Source organism: Dermatophagoides farinae, chromosome 10 (assembly GCF_024713945.1).
Source record: "Dermatophagoides farinae isolate YC_2012a chromosome 10, ASM2471394v1, whole genome shotgun sequence".
Lineage (NCBI taxonomy): Eukaryota > Metazoa > Arthropoda > Arachnida > Sarcoptiformes > Pyroglyphidae > Dermatophagoides > Dermatophagoides farinae.
The window spans coordinates 43,515-61,246 of record NC_134686.1 but is presented as its reverse complement, the minus strand read 5'-3'; the positions used below and the strand labels follow the sequence as shown (position 1 = coordinate 61,246).

General features: G+C 37.3%; 6 protein-coding genes across 6 annotated transcripts; 3 read left to right on the top strand and 3 right to left on the bottom strand.

Annotated features, from left to right (window-relative positions):
* Window positions 1-34: 34 nt before the first annotated feature.
* On the top strand, window positions 35-1,041 carry LOC124490244 (protein OPI10 homolog). The gene is made up of 3 exons (XM_047052715.2): window positions 35-201; window positions 263-509; window positions 570-1,041. Exons 1-3 carry the CDS (start codon window positions 163-165, stop codon window positions 944-946), a joined length of 663 nt encoding a protein of 220 aa, XP_046908671.2. The 5' UTR covers window positions 35-162; the 3' UTR covers window positions 947-1,041.
* Window positions 934-2,007, bottom strand: lwr (ubiquitin conjugating enzyme lesswright). The gene is made up of 4 exons (XM_047052717.2): window positions 1,685-2,007; window positions 1,546-1,629; window positions 1,208-1,470; window positions 934-1,144 (listed from the first exon to the last, which is right to left on the bottom strand). The coding sequence occupies exons 1-4, from the start codon at window positions 1,748-1,750 to the stop codon at window positions 1,078-1,080; spliced, it is 480 nt and encodes a 159-aa protein (XP_046908673.1). The 5' UTR covers window positions 1,751-2,007; the 3' UTR covers window positions 934-1,077.
* Window positions 2,008-2,309: 302 nt separating this feature from the next.
* Window positions 2,310-3,628, top strand: LOC124490243 (pseudouridine-5'-phosphatase). The gene is made up of 2 exons (XM_047052714.2): window positions 2,310-3,090; window positions 3,162-3,628. Exons 1-2 carry the CDS (start codon window positions 2,668-2,670, stop codon window positions 3,513-3,515), a joined length of 777 nt encoding a protein of 258 aa, XP_046908670.2. The 5' UTR covers window positions 2,310-2,667; the 3' UTR covers window positions 3,516-3,628.
* LOC124490242 (peptidylprolyl isomerase domain and WD repeat-containing protein 1) lies at window positions 3,557-6,033 on the bottom strand. The gene is made up of 3 exons (XM_047052713.2): window positions 5,634-6,033; window positions 4,570-5,577; window positions 3,557-4,504 (listed from the first exon to the last, which is right to left on the bottom strand). Exons 1-3 carry the CDS (start codon window positions 5,725-5,727, stop codon window positions 3,645-3,647), a joined length of 1,962 nt encoding a protein of 653 aa, XP_046908669.2. The 5' UTR covers window positions 5,728-6,033; the 3' UTR covers window positions 3,557-3,644.
* Window positions 6,034-6,080: 47 nt separating this feature from the next.
* Window positions 6,081-14,299, top strand: LOC124490237 (dedicator of cytokinesis protein 6-like). The gene is made up of 7 exons (XM_047052701.2): window positions 6,081-6,603; window positions 6,670-7,997; window positions 8,072-10,852; window positions 10,914-13,106; window positions 13,186-13,275; window positions 13,348-13,759; window positions 13,822-14,299. The coding sequence occupies exons 1-7, from the start codon at window positions 6,560-6,562 to the stop codon at window positions 14,099-14,101; spliced, it is 7,128 nt and encodes a 2,375-aa protein (XP_046908657.2). The 5' UTR covers window positions 6,081-6,559; the 3' UTR covers window positions 14,102-14,299.
* LOC124490240 (CAP-Gly domain-containing linker protein 3) lies at window positions 14,285-17,455 on the bottom strand. Its single transcript, XM_047052712.2, has 5 exons — window positions 17,328-17,455; window positions 16,642-17,265; window positions 15,974-16,560; window positions 14,826-15,909; window positions 14,285-14,762 (listed from the first exon to the last, which is right to left on the bottom strand). Exons 2-5 carry the CDS (start codon window positions 16,956-16,958, stop codon window positions 14,675-14,677), a joined length of 2,076 nt encoding a protein of 691 aa, XP_046908668.2. The 5' UTR covers window positions 16,959-17,265; window positions 17,328-17,455; the 3' UTR covers window positions 14,285-14,674.
* Between the last annotated feature and the right edge of the window lie 277 nt (window positions 17,456-17,732).

Genomic DNA, 17,732 nt, shown 5'->3' with positions numbered 1-17,732 from the left:
GCAAAAAATCATGTGGTTAGCAGAAGCAGCACTGTATCCTATCCTATCATTTATGAGCATTTCCATATTGCAATATTGGTTGCTGGCCGAATGTGTTTGTTTTTTGAAATTATTTTCAATTTTTATTCAAATAATAACGATAACGACAATTAACTAAATGAAATGGCAAATACATTCGCCGTGATTGTATCTGGACGTTTGGTAGGATAATTGTTGATAAACATGAATATAAAACATCCATAAAACGACTGGATTCATTTAGGTGCAAACGGATTTTCAACAAGTGGAACCGAGCAAATTTCTAATAACGATACCGAATGCTGATGCTATCAATCACATTGTTGTTTTCCTTACCGGCATGGTACCATTGCCAGCCGATATGGCTGGTGCAGTATTTTTTAGCTTTCCCGATCCATCATCACCGCCATCATGGATATATCTGGGCTATATTTGCAATGAAAAACCATCGGCAATTTTCAAAATTAACAAATTGAAACAAATGACCACTGGTAATCAATCATTTATATCGAATGAATTTGAATGATTAATGTTTTAGTCATTGAATTTAGGTTCATCTGGATTAGTTGCTGCTGCTGCTGCTGGTGGTGGTGGTGGTGTTGGTGGTAGTTTTGGATATGTACAGCCCATCATTTCCCATGTTGCCCAGATTGGCATATCGATTGAATCGAAAATATCGGTTGCTCAAATGACAGCTGATCCATCCACAATGACCACAGCCGATTCTGGCACCAAATTGGAACAATTTGCAACAAAAATGGCCGAAAATCTATACAATTATTGTTCATCATTTTCGAATAGTTTACAATTGTTTGCAACAAACATTGGTGCCAATCCAAATCAACAACTAGTGCCATTATCAACAATCAATGATTGGTATGGCAAATTCATGAGAAATTTCAAACAAAATCCAGATTTTTGGAAATGATGAATTTATTTTTGTTTTTTATTATTACTTTACCAATACAATTTGATAATTGCTAACACACAATAATAATAATAATAAAATAATGTGTTAGAATGTTATAAAATGTTGAATGTTTTTCACTTGATTAATGCTTAATTTTTCGGTGTATTCATTTTAGCTTGATTACGTACACGACGTTCATATTCGGTTTTATCATTACTAGATGGATAGATAGATAATTGTTGATTAGATCGACAATGTGTGTGAACAGGCAAATCTTACCAATAGAAAGTGTATGCTTCAGCTTGAGCTGGATCCTTAACATTGGGTTCGTTGAGTAATTCTTGTATGCCGATTAGAATCTGTTTAATTGTGGTGGATGGTCGCCAATCTTTTTCCTCGTCCAATAATGATAGACATACGGTACCGCTTGGATATACATTCGGATGAAATAATGGTGGTTCGAATTTACATTTAGGTGGTGTGGACGGATAATCATCTTTGAAATACATTTTAAGCTTATAAAGACCACCTTCCCATGATGTCTATTCGAGATTAACAGTAATTCATCAGTAATTTCAGTAGTCATTTATATATATAGAGAGATGTAAAATACTCACTCCATTTTTTCCGGGGATAGCACATTCCCATTCTTGTAGATTATATGTACCATCTGGATTTTTTACCGGTTTAGCGAAAAAACCCTGTATAATTGAAATGTTGATTATCATCATCAATTTCAAAATAAACAATACTTACGAACGGATGATCTTTTCGCCATGCTTTTCGTTCTTCACTTAATCGTGTTAAAGCTATTTTGTCCATGATTTATAAAATAAAATTGGATGATGAAAAATGGTCAATTTTTTTTGTTGTAAAACTGTCAAATGACACAACAAAACACACACGTGTTGATGGAAAATTGACAGCTACAGAAATGCAATGATGCCGATGTTGACCTTGACACTGTGCGATGATAATCTTGAGTAAACTGAAGAAGAAATTAGATTCCAAACCGAAACATGTTTGCCACAATTCGTTTCCCCTTTTAACAATATATTTGTCGATTGTGAGTGTGTCCGTCTACGAGCCAAATTATTTGGCACCATTCATATAAATGTTCGATACAGTCATTGTTCGCTTTTGACGCGTTTAGTATTTCTACAAAATTTCAATAATTTTCCGTAAACTGATCAATCAAACTACCATGGTTCTAAAAATCTATTGAAAATGAACTGATTTTTATCTATAACTCTTGTCATAAAGAATTTGTTGAAAAAGAATTTGAATAAAAATTTATAAAAACGAAATTAGACGATAGATGTAATTCTGAAACACTGTTCATATATTCTGTAAAATGGTCGTGGTTTATCCGGAATATTTTTCCGGGAACGTTTCTAACGTTTCACCTCGAAAACAAATAGTAGCGGTCGAACTAATTGTTTGTTGCGTCAATTTGATAAAGTTTCGACATTTTATCGAGAAATTCATTTCCTTTGCTTGATTATGACATCAGCATCCGAATTGAACATAGCCAACAACATAGACATAGTTTCCACATATCACAGCCTGGAGTCATTGCCAAATATGACTTTGTATTGATCACTGACACCGACCACAATATTCTATATATACGTGGAAAACGAACATATTGAAAGAAGAATCATGATAATGGTGGTAATTTGAATATAAATCTGCCACCAGTACATTGCAAATTGAGTTTTATTATTTACCATTTTCGGATGATCATTTCTCAAGAGAAGAACATAATTGTACAATTGTTCGAAACAATGAGACCGGTGACACATGTCATTTTTGATCTTGATGGAACATTGATTGATTCGGAGAAACATCTTTTCAGATCGACCAACGATGTCCTCAATGAATTTGGCAAATCATTCGATTGGGATATTCGATCGAAAACATTGGGTTTGCATTTGCAAAAATCTGCTCCAATCATCATTGAACATTTTCACTTACCAATCGAACCTGCCGAATACATTGGCAAAGTTTTATCACGTTTTAAATCCTATGTACAAGGTGAAATCGATGGATGTGGAGTACAATTATTACCCGGTGTCAAACGGCTAGTCACACATCTGGCCAAACATGATATCCCGATGGCTGTCTGCACCGGTTGTATGGAAGACACATTTCGATATAAAGTATGTGATTGTGATATGTGATTATTATTATCACTCGATTAATGTCCATGATTTCATCCATTTCATTATAGACAGAGCCATTCACTGATTTCTTTAGTCCAGGAAACATGTTTCATCATTTTGTAATTGCTGGTTCCGATCCAGATGTTGGCGAACGAAATAAACCACATCCAACACCTTATCTGGTTTGTATTGAACGTTTCGAGAATGGACATTCATTGCAGCCGCAGCAAGTATTGGCATTCGAAGATTCACCCACCGGATTGCGTTCAGCCATAGCAGCCGGTTGTCAGACGGTTTTCATACCGGATCCAAAATTGGATCGTAATAGTTTATCATCGGTACAACCATCAATCATATTGAATTCAATGGAACAATTTCGACCCGAACAATTTGGTCTTGCCGCGTTCGACACGATTGAATGATGAGTGATGGATAAATTGAAAGAATCTAGTCATACATAATACATAATGAAATGATGATGATTTAATTTTGTTCAATTGAACAGTATATCATAAATAATAAAAAACTAACACAATAACTAATCAGATTGTTCATTTGACTTGAATATTCAAAATTTTAACATCATCATATGGTTTGTCCGTTTTGGGGTGTGTTCGAATCTGACTGATGGCCTGTACTACCTCCATGCCTTTGGTGACACGACCAAATACTGTATGTTTGCCATCCAGCCAAGGTGTTGCAATGACCGTTATGAAAAATTGGGATCCATTCGTGTTGGGACCAGCATTGGCCATGGATAATGTGAACGGTTTATCATGTTTCAAGTGTGGCACTATCTCGTCTTCGAATTCAGCGCCCCAAATGGAAGCACCACCAGTACCGGTTCCAGTGGGATCGCCTGTTTGTATCATGAATTGTCGTATAACACGATGGAATATGTGATTGTTATAGTAACCATTACGACTATGGGTGACGAAATTCTCCACCGTTTTCGGACAATCTTTGGCGAACAATTTCACCTGTATATCACCCATTGTGGTGTGAATGACAACATTTTCGGACAATTTTTGTCCACCACTCGATTCCGAAGTGGTTGCCGCAATCATATCTTCCCGTGATGGTTTCTCATTGAATACATCTCGTTCTAATCCGGTGAGAACGCCATCTTCTGCCGTTGCCGAAGAATTCATGGCCGAATCATCAGGTTCTCGTTTGGTGAACATGTAGAATCGATTCTTACGAAATCCGGTGCAAAATAATGTCGGATCGGAATGAGCTGCTTGTTCAAGTGTCGGATTATTGGCTGTAATCATCTCAGGAGTCAATACACCTTTGCTTGTTTTCAGATCGGCAATCTGTTGATGAAGAGCAACTGATAATGGCCGAAAATTTTCTCCCTTGCCAATCATTTTGACCAATTTATTCGTATACCAATTCAGTATTTTGATGCCTGAAGACCAATGAATAAAGACGATAACAATGAACAAATTGTAGAATAGATCTTATTTTACTTACCGAGCATTGTGGGATAGATTAGATAATAGCCAGAATCATCGAAAATAATCCTTTCCGTTTGAAATGATTCACTTTTCTCGAGATCACGTTCGATGGCCATACGACGACCAAATTCCATATTGGGCAATTGTTGTTGTGATTGCTGTAGCAATGTGATCGATTGAAGGCTTTCATCATACACGCGTAACATTTTGCCGGTCAAGAAACGGAAAACACGAATCTTTCGATCCGAACATATCATTGCCATGTGTTGTCCATCCAATGAGAATGCTATATCATGAGGTGTTTGATTGCATTTGGCCAGTTGATACAAATCAGTGTCCATTTTACTTTCAAACCGAACAATTTGTGATGGAAATCGATAATCACTGCGATGAGTGCCCCAATAATCGAGCATTCCATTCTGATCGACCGACACCATCGTTGAGTGAGCTGCATTGAAACGCATTCGAACTACTGGGCTCATGTGAATACGATCCAACACCTGTAGTGGTTGATTGGTCGAACTTGTCGCTTCGAATGTATAGATTTTGTTTGATTCCGAATCGGATACAGCTATGACTGGGAATGGATCATGAACACCACCCATGGCCGACATGGTTGTATAACACCATTCAACACAGCCTGGTTTAAATTCCAATTTGTTCATATTGATCATGTCGAAATTGATGATATCGAAAATTTTCAATGATTTATCATCAGAAATGGTGGCCAACAATGAGCCAAGTGGATTATTGATGCTCATGTCGACGATCGTGCCCAGGTGAACACGAAAGTGTTTGACGAATTCAACGCCAATTGCTTTCTTTTTCCAGAATTTAATGTGGCCATCAATGCTTGCTGTGACGATAAAATGAGTGTTTCGTGCGACCAGCACAAATTTGATTGGATCTCGATGCATATAACTACGTTCATAAGCTTCACTTTGTGGCAGATTATCCAGGTAAATCTTTTCGAATGGAATCACTTTACGTCTCTTGTTCGGTAATGGTGGTGGTGTTTCAGGACCTATCAATCAATGTATTGATAATCAATTGTGTCAATCTGGTTCGATCTGAACTTACCGCTATCTTTCTCATCGTTTTCAACATTGTCGTTAATGCTCGATGATTCGCTAGCATCACTTTGGCTATCGTCTTTTTCCGAGTTTGATGACATTTGATTGAATTGTTGGACTGAATATAAACCGCGCTTTTAAATGTAAATATTGTTTGTGTATTGTAAATAAAATCATCACATTATCCAGAATCCAGTATCCACAGAAGAGTGCATCATCATGTTGAAATAGACGGATCGAATCCTTTCATCGAAATGATCATTGTTTAGTATCACAATGAGTGGTGATGATTTTGTGTCATTCAACTAATTGATTGATTAATTAATCGATTGGATGAATATTCATTCAATATACAACTTTACTGTTTGAATAGAATTGTGGATGCGTGTACAACGAAGAAATTGAGCAAGAGAGCAATCAAGAGAGAGAGAGAGAGAGAGAGGCGCTTTTCCACATTCATATTGGATTCAAACACGCCTACGAATCTGGTTGTTGTCTGCTTTGCTGTTGATGATTTTATTCAATGTCCATTCATAATCATTCATCATTCGTTCAATCGAACATTGGAAGGACGACCACACAAAACATGCTGTTGCAATTCATGATCCACCAACATGTAATGTGTGATTCTTGAACCATAAGAATTTTTATCAATATCAGTGATTTCCGTTCATTTGGCTGATATTTTAATAATGACGGTGATGATAAAATCGTTGACAATTGTGTTCTGACTATGCCTGCCACTTTCAAATAGCATTGTAATTTTGTAATAATTTAATTTTAATTTCAATGATGGTAAAGACAACACAGCAAACGAAAGAGCAACAAAACATTGAAGTATATTGTGAATGACAAATCATTGGCATGTAACGCACAATTTGTAGAATTTTTTTTTATTTTTAAATGTTTACCAGCCTTTTCCATGAATAAACAATGTCGATGACAGGCCGTAGAGCTTTTGCCAGTAAAATAATCAAGTAAGATTCACTAATTGATTGATTGAGAGAATGTTGATCAAATTCGTTCATATTTTTTTTGTACAGAGATAGCAATGTCGATATTCGTCATAGGTTGGCCAAGATTTTAGCTGCCGCATCGACTACAGCATCAGTTATCACGAATAATAATAACAACAACAATAGCAACGGTGATGAGGATTGTTTTGATGAAAAAGCCATGATGACAATCCTGTGTCATCAGAATGCCATCAGCGAAGAAAATTCGACAATCAATTCAATAAACAACAGTTTATATGGTGACACTTGGATCAATGATCTGGTCGATCCTATTGATGATTATGAAGATTTTGTCGCAAAACATTCGGCTCGTATTGCCGAACAGCTACGTTCAGTATTACTATTTCCATTCGATGATGTTATGGTTGAAAAATATCAACCACCAATACGAACATTAGAACCAGAATCTTTGCCCGAATTCCATAATCTTAAAATATCCGAAGATCCCTACATTCAATGTATTGGTGCATGTAATCTGAAATCATTGATTGTCATTAAACGATATGAAAAGAATGTCGCCACATTGGATCTGAAATTGGAACGAAAAGAACGTTTCAAACAGCTGAAACGTCAACACTATGAAGTGGATTCGAAATGTTCATCGCGAACAAATAATGAATCATTATCGGTGATTGAATCACAAACACCAAACACAATTTATTCGTGTTCAACATTGTCGACAAGGAATACACCTCGTCCTCAATCACTGATTTCATCATCATCCACCATACGACCACCATTAGCATCGGATGAAGAGGATTTTATCGCCGATGATGATAATGATGGTGGTGGTGTTGTTGGTGTTGGTGATGGTGATGGTGATGATGAACGAGGCTCTCGTACACCATTAGCCATAGAGTATTCAAGTGAACAAAACGAACCAAATATTTGTGATAACATTACCCTTCACCAGAATCGTAATAGCTGGACATTTATCGATGCCGAACAACTTAATGATGATGATGATGATGATAAATCAATTTTGAATAGAAAACAATTGTTTTTCATCAAAAATGCTCAAAACACCGATGCTCATATACAGAATATTTTGGAAAAAAATTATGATCAATATTTCACTCAAGTTCACGTGAAGAATTGTGACCTAACCGCCGAACAACAGGACAACGATGCACTTGCTCTATTTTGTCTTTATCGATTGCAACAGTCAGATGATGTCATTGAACACAGGCCATTGATATCACCGCCATCCGATGTTCCTCGTTATCGCTTTCGACTGAAATGCCTTTCACTCGAAATGGATGTTCCTATTGAGCCGTTGTTTGCTTCGATAGCAATCTATGATTCGAAAGCAAAGAGAAAAATAACGGAAAATTTCCATTTCGATCTCAATTCAGGTACAGGATTTTGAATAAAAACAATGACCTTTTATTTTATTTTTTTTGTTGTTGTTGTTGTTGTTGTACTGTAGAATCAATGAAACATTTACTACAATCGCATGTATCGTATCAAGATTTGTCGACATTATCGAAATCGGCCATTTTTAGCCTAAGTCATCTTAGTCCTGACATGTATTTTGTGATTAAATTGGAGAAAATATTTCAGAGCGATATAAATGATCTGATTGAAACATACCAACGACCACCGGATGATTCGAACAAAATGGAAAAATTGAAAATGGCCATCAAAAACAATTGTGAACGTTTAGGCCGTTATCGAATGTTTTTCGCCTGGGCAGTGTTTCCATTGGTCGATGTATTGGGCAATTGTTTTGGAACTACAGCAACAACGCCTGCCGATAAAGAAGGTGGTGAATCAATGTTGAATGGTAACCGTAACAGTTCGAATAGTTTGGATAGTCTTAAAAGGATTGCCAATGAATGTACATCCAGCTTTGTGCGAAAAGGTTCGCTCGAAAGGCATTTGACAATGACGTCAAATATTTCCAATTATTCATCAAATTCGGCCATTTCAACCACATCGAATTATTCTACGATGGATAAACGATCCACTTCGATGACATCGGAAGATTTGTGTCAAGCATATAGTCAATTCAAACCGGTGACAATAACAAGCAGAATTTTCTATCGTCATGAGGCTGAAAAATTCAGCGATGAAGATCTCTATAAATTCCTGGTCGAATTCGGACGTTCATCACTCAACTCTAAACGTGTTCGCCACATACCCAGTACATTCAAACTGGACATTAGTCCGATTCGTGATGAGAATTCAATCAAATGTCGCGTCAATCCTGAATTGGTTCGTCTCCATCCGTACACTGATGATCGTGCCAGTCCGATCAAAGAGATTCTTGAATTTCGAGACCTATTGATACCGCACCAGGAACATCGTAATCTTCTTTATGTGTATCCAAGAAGTGTCAATTTCACATCCAGACAAAATTCAGCACGAAATGTAACGGTCAAAGTACAGATACTGTCATCGGAGGAGAAATTCAGTGCCATGTGTGTGATTTTCGGTAAATCAAGTTGTCCAGAGTACTTGTCCGAAGCATACACATCAATCAATTATCACAATCGTAATCCGAATTTTTCCGAAGAATTCAAAATACGTTTGCCATCACAGCTGAATAAACAGACACATTTATTGTTCACGTTCATTCATGTGCATACAAAACCTAAAAACGACGTACCAATCGATGAAATTGTGGGCTATTCATGGCTACCATTACTACGTGATGATTGTCTTCAAACCGGAACGTTTTCATTGCCCATCGTTTCGGAAATGCCTACAGCCGGTTATTCGTTTCTCAACCCGAATGACATGGAAGCAATGGCCAATCTCAAATGGATTGATAACCGAAAACCATTGTTTGTAGTTCACATTGATTCTTATTCGAGCATATTTGCGCAAGATGCTCATGTGGATCGTTTTTTTCGAATCACATCTTTGCTAGAAAGCCACAATCAAATGTCTAGTTTGTTACATTCGGATAATTTGTATGAAGAATTTTGTCTAGCCATCACTGGTCTACAGAATTCGAATATTGATTCGCTGGTGAAATTTGTTCACATCATATTGAATCGATTAATAATGCTCATGGTTAGACCGCCATCATCTTTGTTCACCATCAATGAATTCAAGAACAAAGTTTCCAAACAATTCAAATCATTAGTATTCGAAACATTGGTTTCAATCGTGGCCAAAATAAACTCGAAACTTTATGCCGGTGATTATCACCTCATGCGATCCGGTATTGTGGCCACATTCATTCACTATCAAGCAATTTTCCCACAACCAGAAACAAACAACCACCATCATCATCATCATTATCATCCCGGTGATTCGCATGAGAAAAACCAGGAAGAAATATCAAAATCAACGTTTCACGAGGAGATTGTCATGCAATGGCTGTCTAAAGAACATTCGAACGAATCGACCATGGAAAATCTGTACAAATATTCGTTTTTGTTTTTTGATTTGATTTTCAAAAGCTTGTGCATCACCGTTTCGTTGACATCAAACTCGAAAATTGTACCTCGTTTACCGGTTGATCGATATCTGAAGAATAACCTAAACAGATTGGTTCATAGAATTGGTGATTATATGGTTCAGCAAATTCGAGCCAAACATAGACATCATCATTATCAGCAGCAATCGGTGACAACAATGGTGCATTCACCTTTGAATCAATCATTTTCGGCCAGTGTTCTTAATGGTTCGTTAGCATTTTTCATCCGTGATCTTCTTTCAATCGTCGATCGACATTATGTGTTTAGTGTGATTAAAATTTATCTGACTAAAATTAGTAACGCTTCAACAGTGTCCGTCTTTCCCACGTCATCATCGATCAGTAACAAAGAAATGGACTCGAATGACAAGAATCGACAGGCGAAAATTAATGACGAATTGTTTGAAATGAAAGTATCATTCCTGCGAATCATCTGTGGTCACGAACATTTTGTCGCTCTTAATCTTGCATTCGGAACGCCGTTGTTTGCTGCGTTGGAACAAAGTTCCAATGTCAACAATTGTAATGCCAAATTTTCACCATCCTTTTCGTTGACCAAAGAAATGTTGGACAGTAACATTTTTTCAAATTTAATATTTGATCGTATTCGACCCTATTCCGAATTGACTGATGATTACCGACGACAACATTGGCTCATTGGTCTAGTGTTCTGTGTCCTACTAGAGTCATTCACTATGCCCAAAGATTGGCTCCAGAATCGTGCTGCTGATCTGATACAATCCATACTAAATGCATTCGATTGGGATCATCGTTTCAAGGGTGAGTTTTTACACATATAATTTTTTTTATATTTGTTTAAACTTTTTTTTGCATTTCATAGATGTCAACATCAGACATCGAGCAGCTTGTCTATTTTTACCTCTGATTGGCATCATGATCGATGTTATTGATCAGTTACACGACACGAAAGATAATTGTTTCTATTCGGCTTGCGAAAGTCGTAAACGAAAAATAGCCAATTCATCCAAAACACAACTACGTCACGATCAGTTGGACAGCTATGGATCATTGTTCATTGAGAATTCAATCGCCATGGCCATCGGATCATCATCTTCATCCACACAGAACAACAGTTGTTCCAGTGGCCACAAGTTATTATCGCCTAGCAATTATCGGCAAACACTTTCATATCAGCCAATCAACAAAGAAGCCACTGAGACATTGTTGTCATGTCTGATGTGGACCATCGGCAATGTCGATCATGGTTTGTTCATTCAATATCTGAATGAATTTTCCAATGAACGTTTGTTGGCATTTCTGGAATTGCTTCGAATAGCCATGAGAGTTTTCGAATATCAAGGTGCCAAACATATACGAAAACATTCATTCCAGAAATTGGACGACGCTGTTCGAAATGGACCAGCTCGCAAAGAATTGATTCGTCGTCGAGATTACTCGCAAAGTTTTGCACCAGCCGACCACAGTACAAATAATGGTGGGGATTTGAAATTGCGCTGGAAACGTGGATCGACCATAACTCGATATCATCATTCCATTTATGATGATGATTCGACCAATGAAATGGTCAACTACGAAGAGGAAATTATCCTTGAAGGCCATCTATGCACGATGATCAATCTGATAGTGCTCGATTCAATCACATTGATTGTGAACATTTTCCGACAACGTATCAAATGCAACTCTAGTTTCATCGCCAATTCATCATCATCATCATCATCATCATCGACAACAACATCATCATCGTCGACAAGTTTATGTTTGAAAAACAAATACGGTAATGATGAATTTGTCGTGGCAAGTGCATTACATGCATTGCTTCAGTTGTTTTCGTTGAAACAAAGTAGCCGAGTGTTGGAAGCCGCTTTCGATTCACAACGGGCTATCCTGCATCATTTTCCCGAATTACTTTTTATCGATGGTTTGCCAAATGTAGAGTTTTGTTCGGAACTATGTTACCTGCTGCTGAAACATTGTGCATCACAAACACTGGCCATTCGAGCAAATGCATCGGCATCGATTTATCTACTGTTGCGGCAATATTATCAATCTAGTGGCCATTATTCGCATATCAAAATCCAGATAACAATGTCATTGAGTCAACTGGTTGGAACTAGTCTCACTTTCAATGAAATCAACATCCGTAATGCGTTGAACAACATTCTGTTGTATGCCTTGAATGATGACAGTGTACGGGAAACACAATTTCCCAATCAGGTACGAGAATTGGTATACAATCTGATCATGATACTGTCGGACACGATGCAGATGAAAGAATATGAAAAGGATTCATTAATGTTGCTTGACCTGATGTATCGAGTGGCCAAAGGTTATCAGAACTCACCTGAACTACGAATAACTTGGCTGGAGAATATGGCCAAAAAACATTTGGAATTATCGCAAAAAGTTGAAGCTGCACAATGTCTTGTTCATGCAGCGGCACTTGTGTCCGAGTGTTTGCATAAAATGTCACGTAAAAGTTATCTGCCCGTTTCCTGTGCTGCATTTCAACGCGTGTGTCCCAATGTCTTTGAAGAAAGTCTGCACTCAAATTCGGACATAAATATCGATAAAGTGAGCTTTATTGGTTTCAAAGAGGATTTTGAAGCAAAAAAAGGCGTACAGTCACTGAATGCAGCATTGAATGAATCCGGTCTGATTGCATTGCTGGAACGTGCGGCCGAACATTTCGATGTCAGCGGAATGTATGAAGCTGTGAATGAAATTTACAAATTGTTATTGCCCATCCATGAGACTCATTACAATTACAAAGAATTGTCCCGCATACATGACCGGCTGCACAAGGTTTTCATCAAGATTGAACAACAAGAAGGAAAGAGAGTGTTTGCCACCTATTTTCGTGTCGGCTTCTATGGGAAACTTTTCAATGATCTCAATCAAAAGGAATTTATATACAAAGAACCTTTTCTCACCAAATTGCCAGAAATTGCCAATCGCCTTGAAACATTTTATGGCAAATGTTTCGGGTCCAAAAACGTCGAAGTGATCAAGGATTCAAACAATGTGGACATGTCCAAATTGGATGCTAACAAAGGTTTGTTGTTTGATTTGAGTGATTGTTTGTTGTTATTATTTGTTTTGTTTTGTTTTGTTTTTTACTCTCTAAAAAACAGCGTACATTCAGATAACCTATGTGGAACCGTATTTTGATTCGTGGGAATTGGAGTCACGTAAAACTTGTTACGAACGAAACTACAACATCAGTATGTTATTATTATCTTGATTGTTGAATTTGATTCTACTCATGATTTTTCATGCCAATCATTCATTGATAGAACGATTCATTTATTCCACTCCATTCACGATGGATGGTCGAGCACATGGACAGCTTTATGAACAATATAAACGCAAGACCATTCTTTCGGTGGAACATGCGTTTCCATATGTAAAGACCAGGATAGTGGTCAAAAATCGACATCAACATTCATTGCTGCCGATCGAGGTGGCCATTGAAGATTTGCAAAAAAAGACCACTGAATTGGCCCATGCAGCCAATCAAGAACCGGTAGATGCTAAAATATTACAAATGGTACTGCAGGGTTGTGTGGGCACCACCGTCAATCAAGGTCCGGCCGAAATTGCCTTTGTATTCCTGAGTGATGAGCCGAATATACCGGCTGGTTATCAACGACCAACTTTGCCATTGAAAGATAGTCTGCGAGTGGCATTCAAAGATTTTTGTGCCAGGTTTGTGCCAAAATTGATTAGTATAGTATAGTTGGTTTAAATTCTGATGTTTGCGTTGATAGATGCGGTGAGGCTTTGACCAAAAATCGTCAACTCATCAATGGACAACAAGAACAACAAATTGAATATCACAAAGAATTGGAACGAAATTTCTGTCGACTAACCGAAAAATTGGCTCCACTAATGGGTCTAGCAAATGCGAAACACTCGCAAGCGCTTCTACAGGATACCTATTTTCGTCCCGGATTTACCAGGAGTACTACTACTACTACTAATAATAATAATAATAGCAGTCCAACAATCAAAGGTATGAATGGTTTCGGGCGACAATCTCGTATCTGATCTCAATTTTTTGAACAAAATTTTTGTATCGCCCAATTTTTGCAATTTATTTTTTGTATTTATTGATCTAGTCAAATTTTTTTAAAAATTATTTGTTTGTCATCTAATCACGAGTGAATGTTTGATATCATAAAATAATTATTATATTATATATATAACAAATAAATCAATATTGCAGTTCTCACTCAAATTCACCAACAATAATTATCGTACTTTATTATTCTTTTTAGATTCGTTTATATAGTAATTTCAGAATTATAATTTGTTTTGTTTTATCCATCGGATGTTCAAAGTTTTCGGATGTTCTTCGCATCCTTTGATGTCGGTTATGATTGTTTTGTCTATTTCGTAATAGACAAAACAATTCCCTAAAATGTATCTTTTGTTTGTGTTTTACATTTATTAGAATTTTCTCATAACAATATTATTTTTACTTTTTTGGATGTTTATCGCATCCTTTGATGCTCGATCATTTCGGCTTCGATTTGAGGGATTGTTATGATTTTATTAAAACCATAACAATTCCCTGACATATATCACAGGACTATATCAAATATTGTGAGTAATAATGGTCTAATTTTGAGAATCAGGTAATAGTTTTGCTGCGTTTATGCCACGAATGGTCACTTTTTTTGGTCTTGCAAATAAACCATGGTTGGGCCTATATTTTTCAGACAACACATTTATATCATCAATTGTGGTTGTTATCAAAAAAGAGACTTACTTGCAAGTGAAATAACGTTTTCCATCGATTGAACCATCATTTTTACCACTCGGTGTTCGCAATTCGATGCCAAGAAAGATGCCTTTGGCAGCAAAATGAACGGGTCCAATGTAACGAATCGATCCGACCATACCGTTGACGAGAACATTGACACCGATTCGAAGCCACGATTTCTCATGAGGTAAGCTGTTGCTGTTGCTGATGTATTCACCTTTATCCGAATGACGTTTGGTGGTGGTGGTGGTAGAAATGTTTCGACATAGACTCATTGAACGTCTGATGGCCGGTTTGTTATGATTCTTGACATTATGATCGTCATTATTATTGTTATTATGGTGATTACTATTATTCAGTTTACTTTCCGTGTTTTTCAATTGTGTGAATTGAAGTAGATCAAGTGAAGAGGTGCCGCTGTAATTGAGACTCATATCTGAATCATCTTCTGATTCCGATACATCTTGTGATGAACGAATTTGTGCGGGAGAATTTTTGCTATTCGAACTTGACATTACTTTAGCGATTCGAGCGAATGAAACGAAAATGCCATAACGTTGTTTGCAAGTGAAATAACGAACACCTTGAACAGAGCCATCGTTCTTGCCTATCGGCCTGGTCAATTCGACGCCGTACCAAATACCGGGAGCAAATTTCGTTGGTCCCATGAATCGAATGATTCCGGTCTTTTTGTCGGTCAGATAAACCTTACTGCCGATGCAAACGTCTTCCGAATTGATCGATGACCGTGAAGAGGACAATGCTAGATTGACATGGCTATAGCGAGAGATTGTGTTGAGTCCTGTATCGATTTTCGAATGTACATTCATTGGATTATAACCATAATGGTAGTGGTTTGATTGTCTTCCATGGTGGTGTTGTTTCGAATCGAAACTGTGATTCATCATCATCATCATCATCAGATCACAATCGTCGGTATCTAATTTTGATATGCGATTGATTGGTGCGAAAATTCCATAGTTTGGTGGACAAACAAAATATCGTACACCATCGATACTGCCATCATTTTTGCCGATGGGCTCGTCTAGTTGGATGCCTGTCCAGATTCCCGTTGCAAATTGTGTGGGTCCTGTAATGAGTTGAAATTGGTGGTAGATTAATAATGATGATGATGATGATGATAGAATACATACCACAATAACGCAGGGTTCCCACTTTGGCATTGCCAACAATGATTCGATCGCCAATTTCCAATCCCAAAGCGGATAGTACAACTTTTGCCGTTTTCATGCATTCAGCGTCGGTTGAGTTTGATTCACCTGAAATGATTAAAGTGGCCTCTTCCAGAATCGTTCTCAATTCCAATGAAATGTCCGGTTGATTCATTTCAATCGATGAATTTTCATTCATTTCAATGGGAACACAATCCAGTGGTGTTTTCATTCGATCATCTTTGAGTAGAATATTCGCTCCAGACGATAGCAGAATACGAGCCGATCGCAGACAAAGATTTGTTGCAGCTATATGCAATGGCGTTTGCGAATCTAAATATCGACTCGGATAATCAATAATCGATGGCTTGACGACGGTCACCAAATATCCGACTATGGGTGCAACATCGAAATAGGTGGCTATGTGCAATGCACTCATGTCATTCCATTTGCAAATCAAATTCGGATTGGCCTGGTGTTTTTCAACCATAGTGACGACCAAGTTTAGACTTTTCTCTGCATCGCCAATGCCTATGGCGCCTGATTTGCATGCAAAATGCAGTAATGTCCTGTGAATTGAAATTGTTGTTGTTGTATAATAATTGTATAACATAACATAACATAATTATATGTGACTAATTAGTAATTACATGTCAGTCAATTGATCGCGGTCATCGGGATGTGCTCCCTTGTCCAACATTCGCTGTATCAGCAGATCCATGTTGGTTTGAATGTCAGGATGCCATTGTCTGGCGATGGCCAACAGTTGTGAGATGCTGGTTGTTTCATGGTGAACCGAAGCAAAGCACTTTGTGCAGTTGATATTAAAGAATTCAAGTTGCAAACAATTCTCACAATAAGGTGCATCATCGACGGCATGAATTGAAGCCGATGATGATGATTTAATGTTGGTCAATGAATTTGATGTCGGAATGGAATCGCCATTCTTGTCGGCAGAGGAGTTCATGGTCGACGTAATAAAAACAATGCATCAATAGAAATGGAAATTTTGAATAAAATCAATAAAGATTGAGCAACAGTTTGGTTCCAGAAAATCTGTATATTCCATCATCGATACTATCGATTGTTGGACAATTGTTTTTTTCTTTGGTTTTGATTGATTTGTGATTTTTTTTCATTCATTGACTGGATTGATCGATTGGATTTTTTGTTCCATTGTTGCAAATTGCAATCGAAACCATTATGTAAACATTTTGGCGCCTTGAAATTTTGCAAATTCCATGTCAATTTTTTTTTAATTTTTTGCTCAAAGCCTATATATAGAATGGCAAAATTACGCATGTCTCAACTGTATACAGTAAAACAATTTGCTTACAAAATTCCAATTTGAACTTGGTGATAAGACATTGCTCCTTATTCCTTAGGTCGGTTCAAGTGTCTTTTGTTGTGCTGGGATTGTATTAAGAATTCATTCAATGAGCCATTTGGAATGTTTCATGTTTGTCTGGTATTCACTAATTGGGAGTTGTTGTCTCAAGTCTCAATGATGATTGGAGTGCTGGAATGAGAAAATAGGCCAATTGTGTAATTCTTGTCTTGTTGGGCAACAAATCGGATTGTAGTGTTATCGATTCAGTGTTTGGATCATTATTTACGGCTTAAATCACACACACACACACAGAAGAACAAAAGAGCGAGCGAATGATCACAATTTGTTTTTCCCCTGTGTGAATCTAGTGCACTGAATAGATTAGATGATGACAGAGAAGAGAATTGCATA

What these genes read in the sequence shown, in the direction of transcription:
- LOC124490244 (XM_047052715.2), top strand. Translation starts at nt 163, where the DNA reads ATGGCAAATACATTCGCCGTGATTGTATCTGGACGTTTG. An exon ending in TGATTGTATCTGGACGTTTG is followed by an intron (nt 202 to 262) that starts GTAGGATAATTG and finishes GGATTCATTTAG; the next exon opens with GTGCAAACGGATTTTCAACA. An exon ending in ATTGAAACAAATGACCACTG is followed by an intron (nt 510 to 569) that starts GTAATCAATCAT and finishes CATTGAATTTAG; the next exon opens with GTTCATCTGGATTAGTTGCT.
- lwr (XM_047052717.2), bottom strand. Translation starts at nt 1,750, where the DNA reads ATGGACAAAATAGCTTTAACACGATTAAGTGAAGAACGAAAAGCATGG. An exon ending in GGCGAAAAGATCATCCGTTC is followed by an intron (nt 1,630 to 1,684) that starts GTAAGTATTGTT and finishes TCAATTATACAG; the next exon opens with GGTTTTTTCGCTAAACCGGT. An exon ending in CTATCCCCGGAAAAAATGGA is followed by an intron (nt 1,471 to 1,545) that starts GTGAGTATTTTA and finishes AATCTCGAATAG; the next exon opens with ACATCATGGGAAGGTGGTCT.
- LOC124490243 (XM_047052714.2), top strand. Translation starts at nt 2,668, where the DNA reads ATGATCATTTCTCAAGAGAAGAACATAATTGTACAATTGTTCGAAACA. An exon ending in AAGACACATTTCGATATAAA is followed by an intron (nt 3,091 to 3,161) that starts GTATGTGATTGT and finishes ATTTCATTATAG; the next exon opens with ACAGAGCCATTCACTGATTT.
- LOC124490242 (XM_047052713.2), bottom strand. Translation starts at nt 5,727, where the DNA reads ATGTCATCAAACTCGGAAAAAGACGATAGCCAAAGTGATGCTAGCGAA. An exon ending in AAACGATGAGAAAGATAGCG is followed by an intron (nt 5,578 to 5,633) that starts GTAAGTTCAGAT and finishes ATTGATTGATAG; the next exon opens with GTCCTGAAACACCACCACCA. An exon ending in AATCTATCCCACAATGCTCG is followed by an intron (nt 4,505 to 4,569) that starts GTAAGTAAAATA and finishes ATTGGTCTTCAG; the next exon opens with GCATCAAAATACTGAATTGG.
- LOC124490237 (XM_047052701.2), top strand. Translation starts at nt 6,560, where the DNA reads ATGTCGATGACAGGCCGTAGAGCTTTTGCCAGTAAAATAATCAA. An exon ending in CAAATTGGATGCTAACAAAG is followed by an intron (nt 13,107 to 13,185) that starts GTTTGTTGTTTG and finishes TCTAAAAAACAG; the next exon opens with CGTACATTCAGATAACCTAT. An exon ending in CGAACGAAACTACAACATCA is followed by an intron (nt 13,276 to 13,347) that starts GTATGTTATTAT and finishes ATTCATTGATAG; the next exon opens with AACGATTCATTTATTCCACT.
- LOC124490240 (XM_047052712.2), bottom strand. Translation starts at nt 16,958, where the DNA reads ATGAACTCCTCTGCCGACAAGAATGGCGATTCCATTCCGACATCAAAT. An exon ending in GGGAACCCTGCGTTATTGTG is followed by an intron (nt 15,910 to 15,973) that starts GTATGTATTCTA and finishes AACTCATTACAG; the next exon opens with GACCCACACAATTTGCAACG. An exon ending in AAACGTTATTTCACTTGCAA is followed by an intron (nt 14,763 to 14,825) that starts GTAAGTCTCTTT and finishes TGAAAAATATAG; the next exon opens with GCCCAACCATGGTTTATTTG.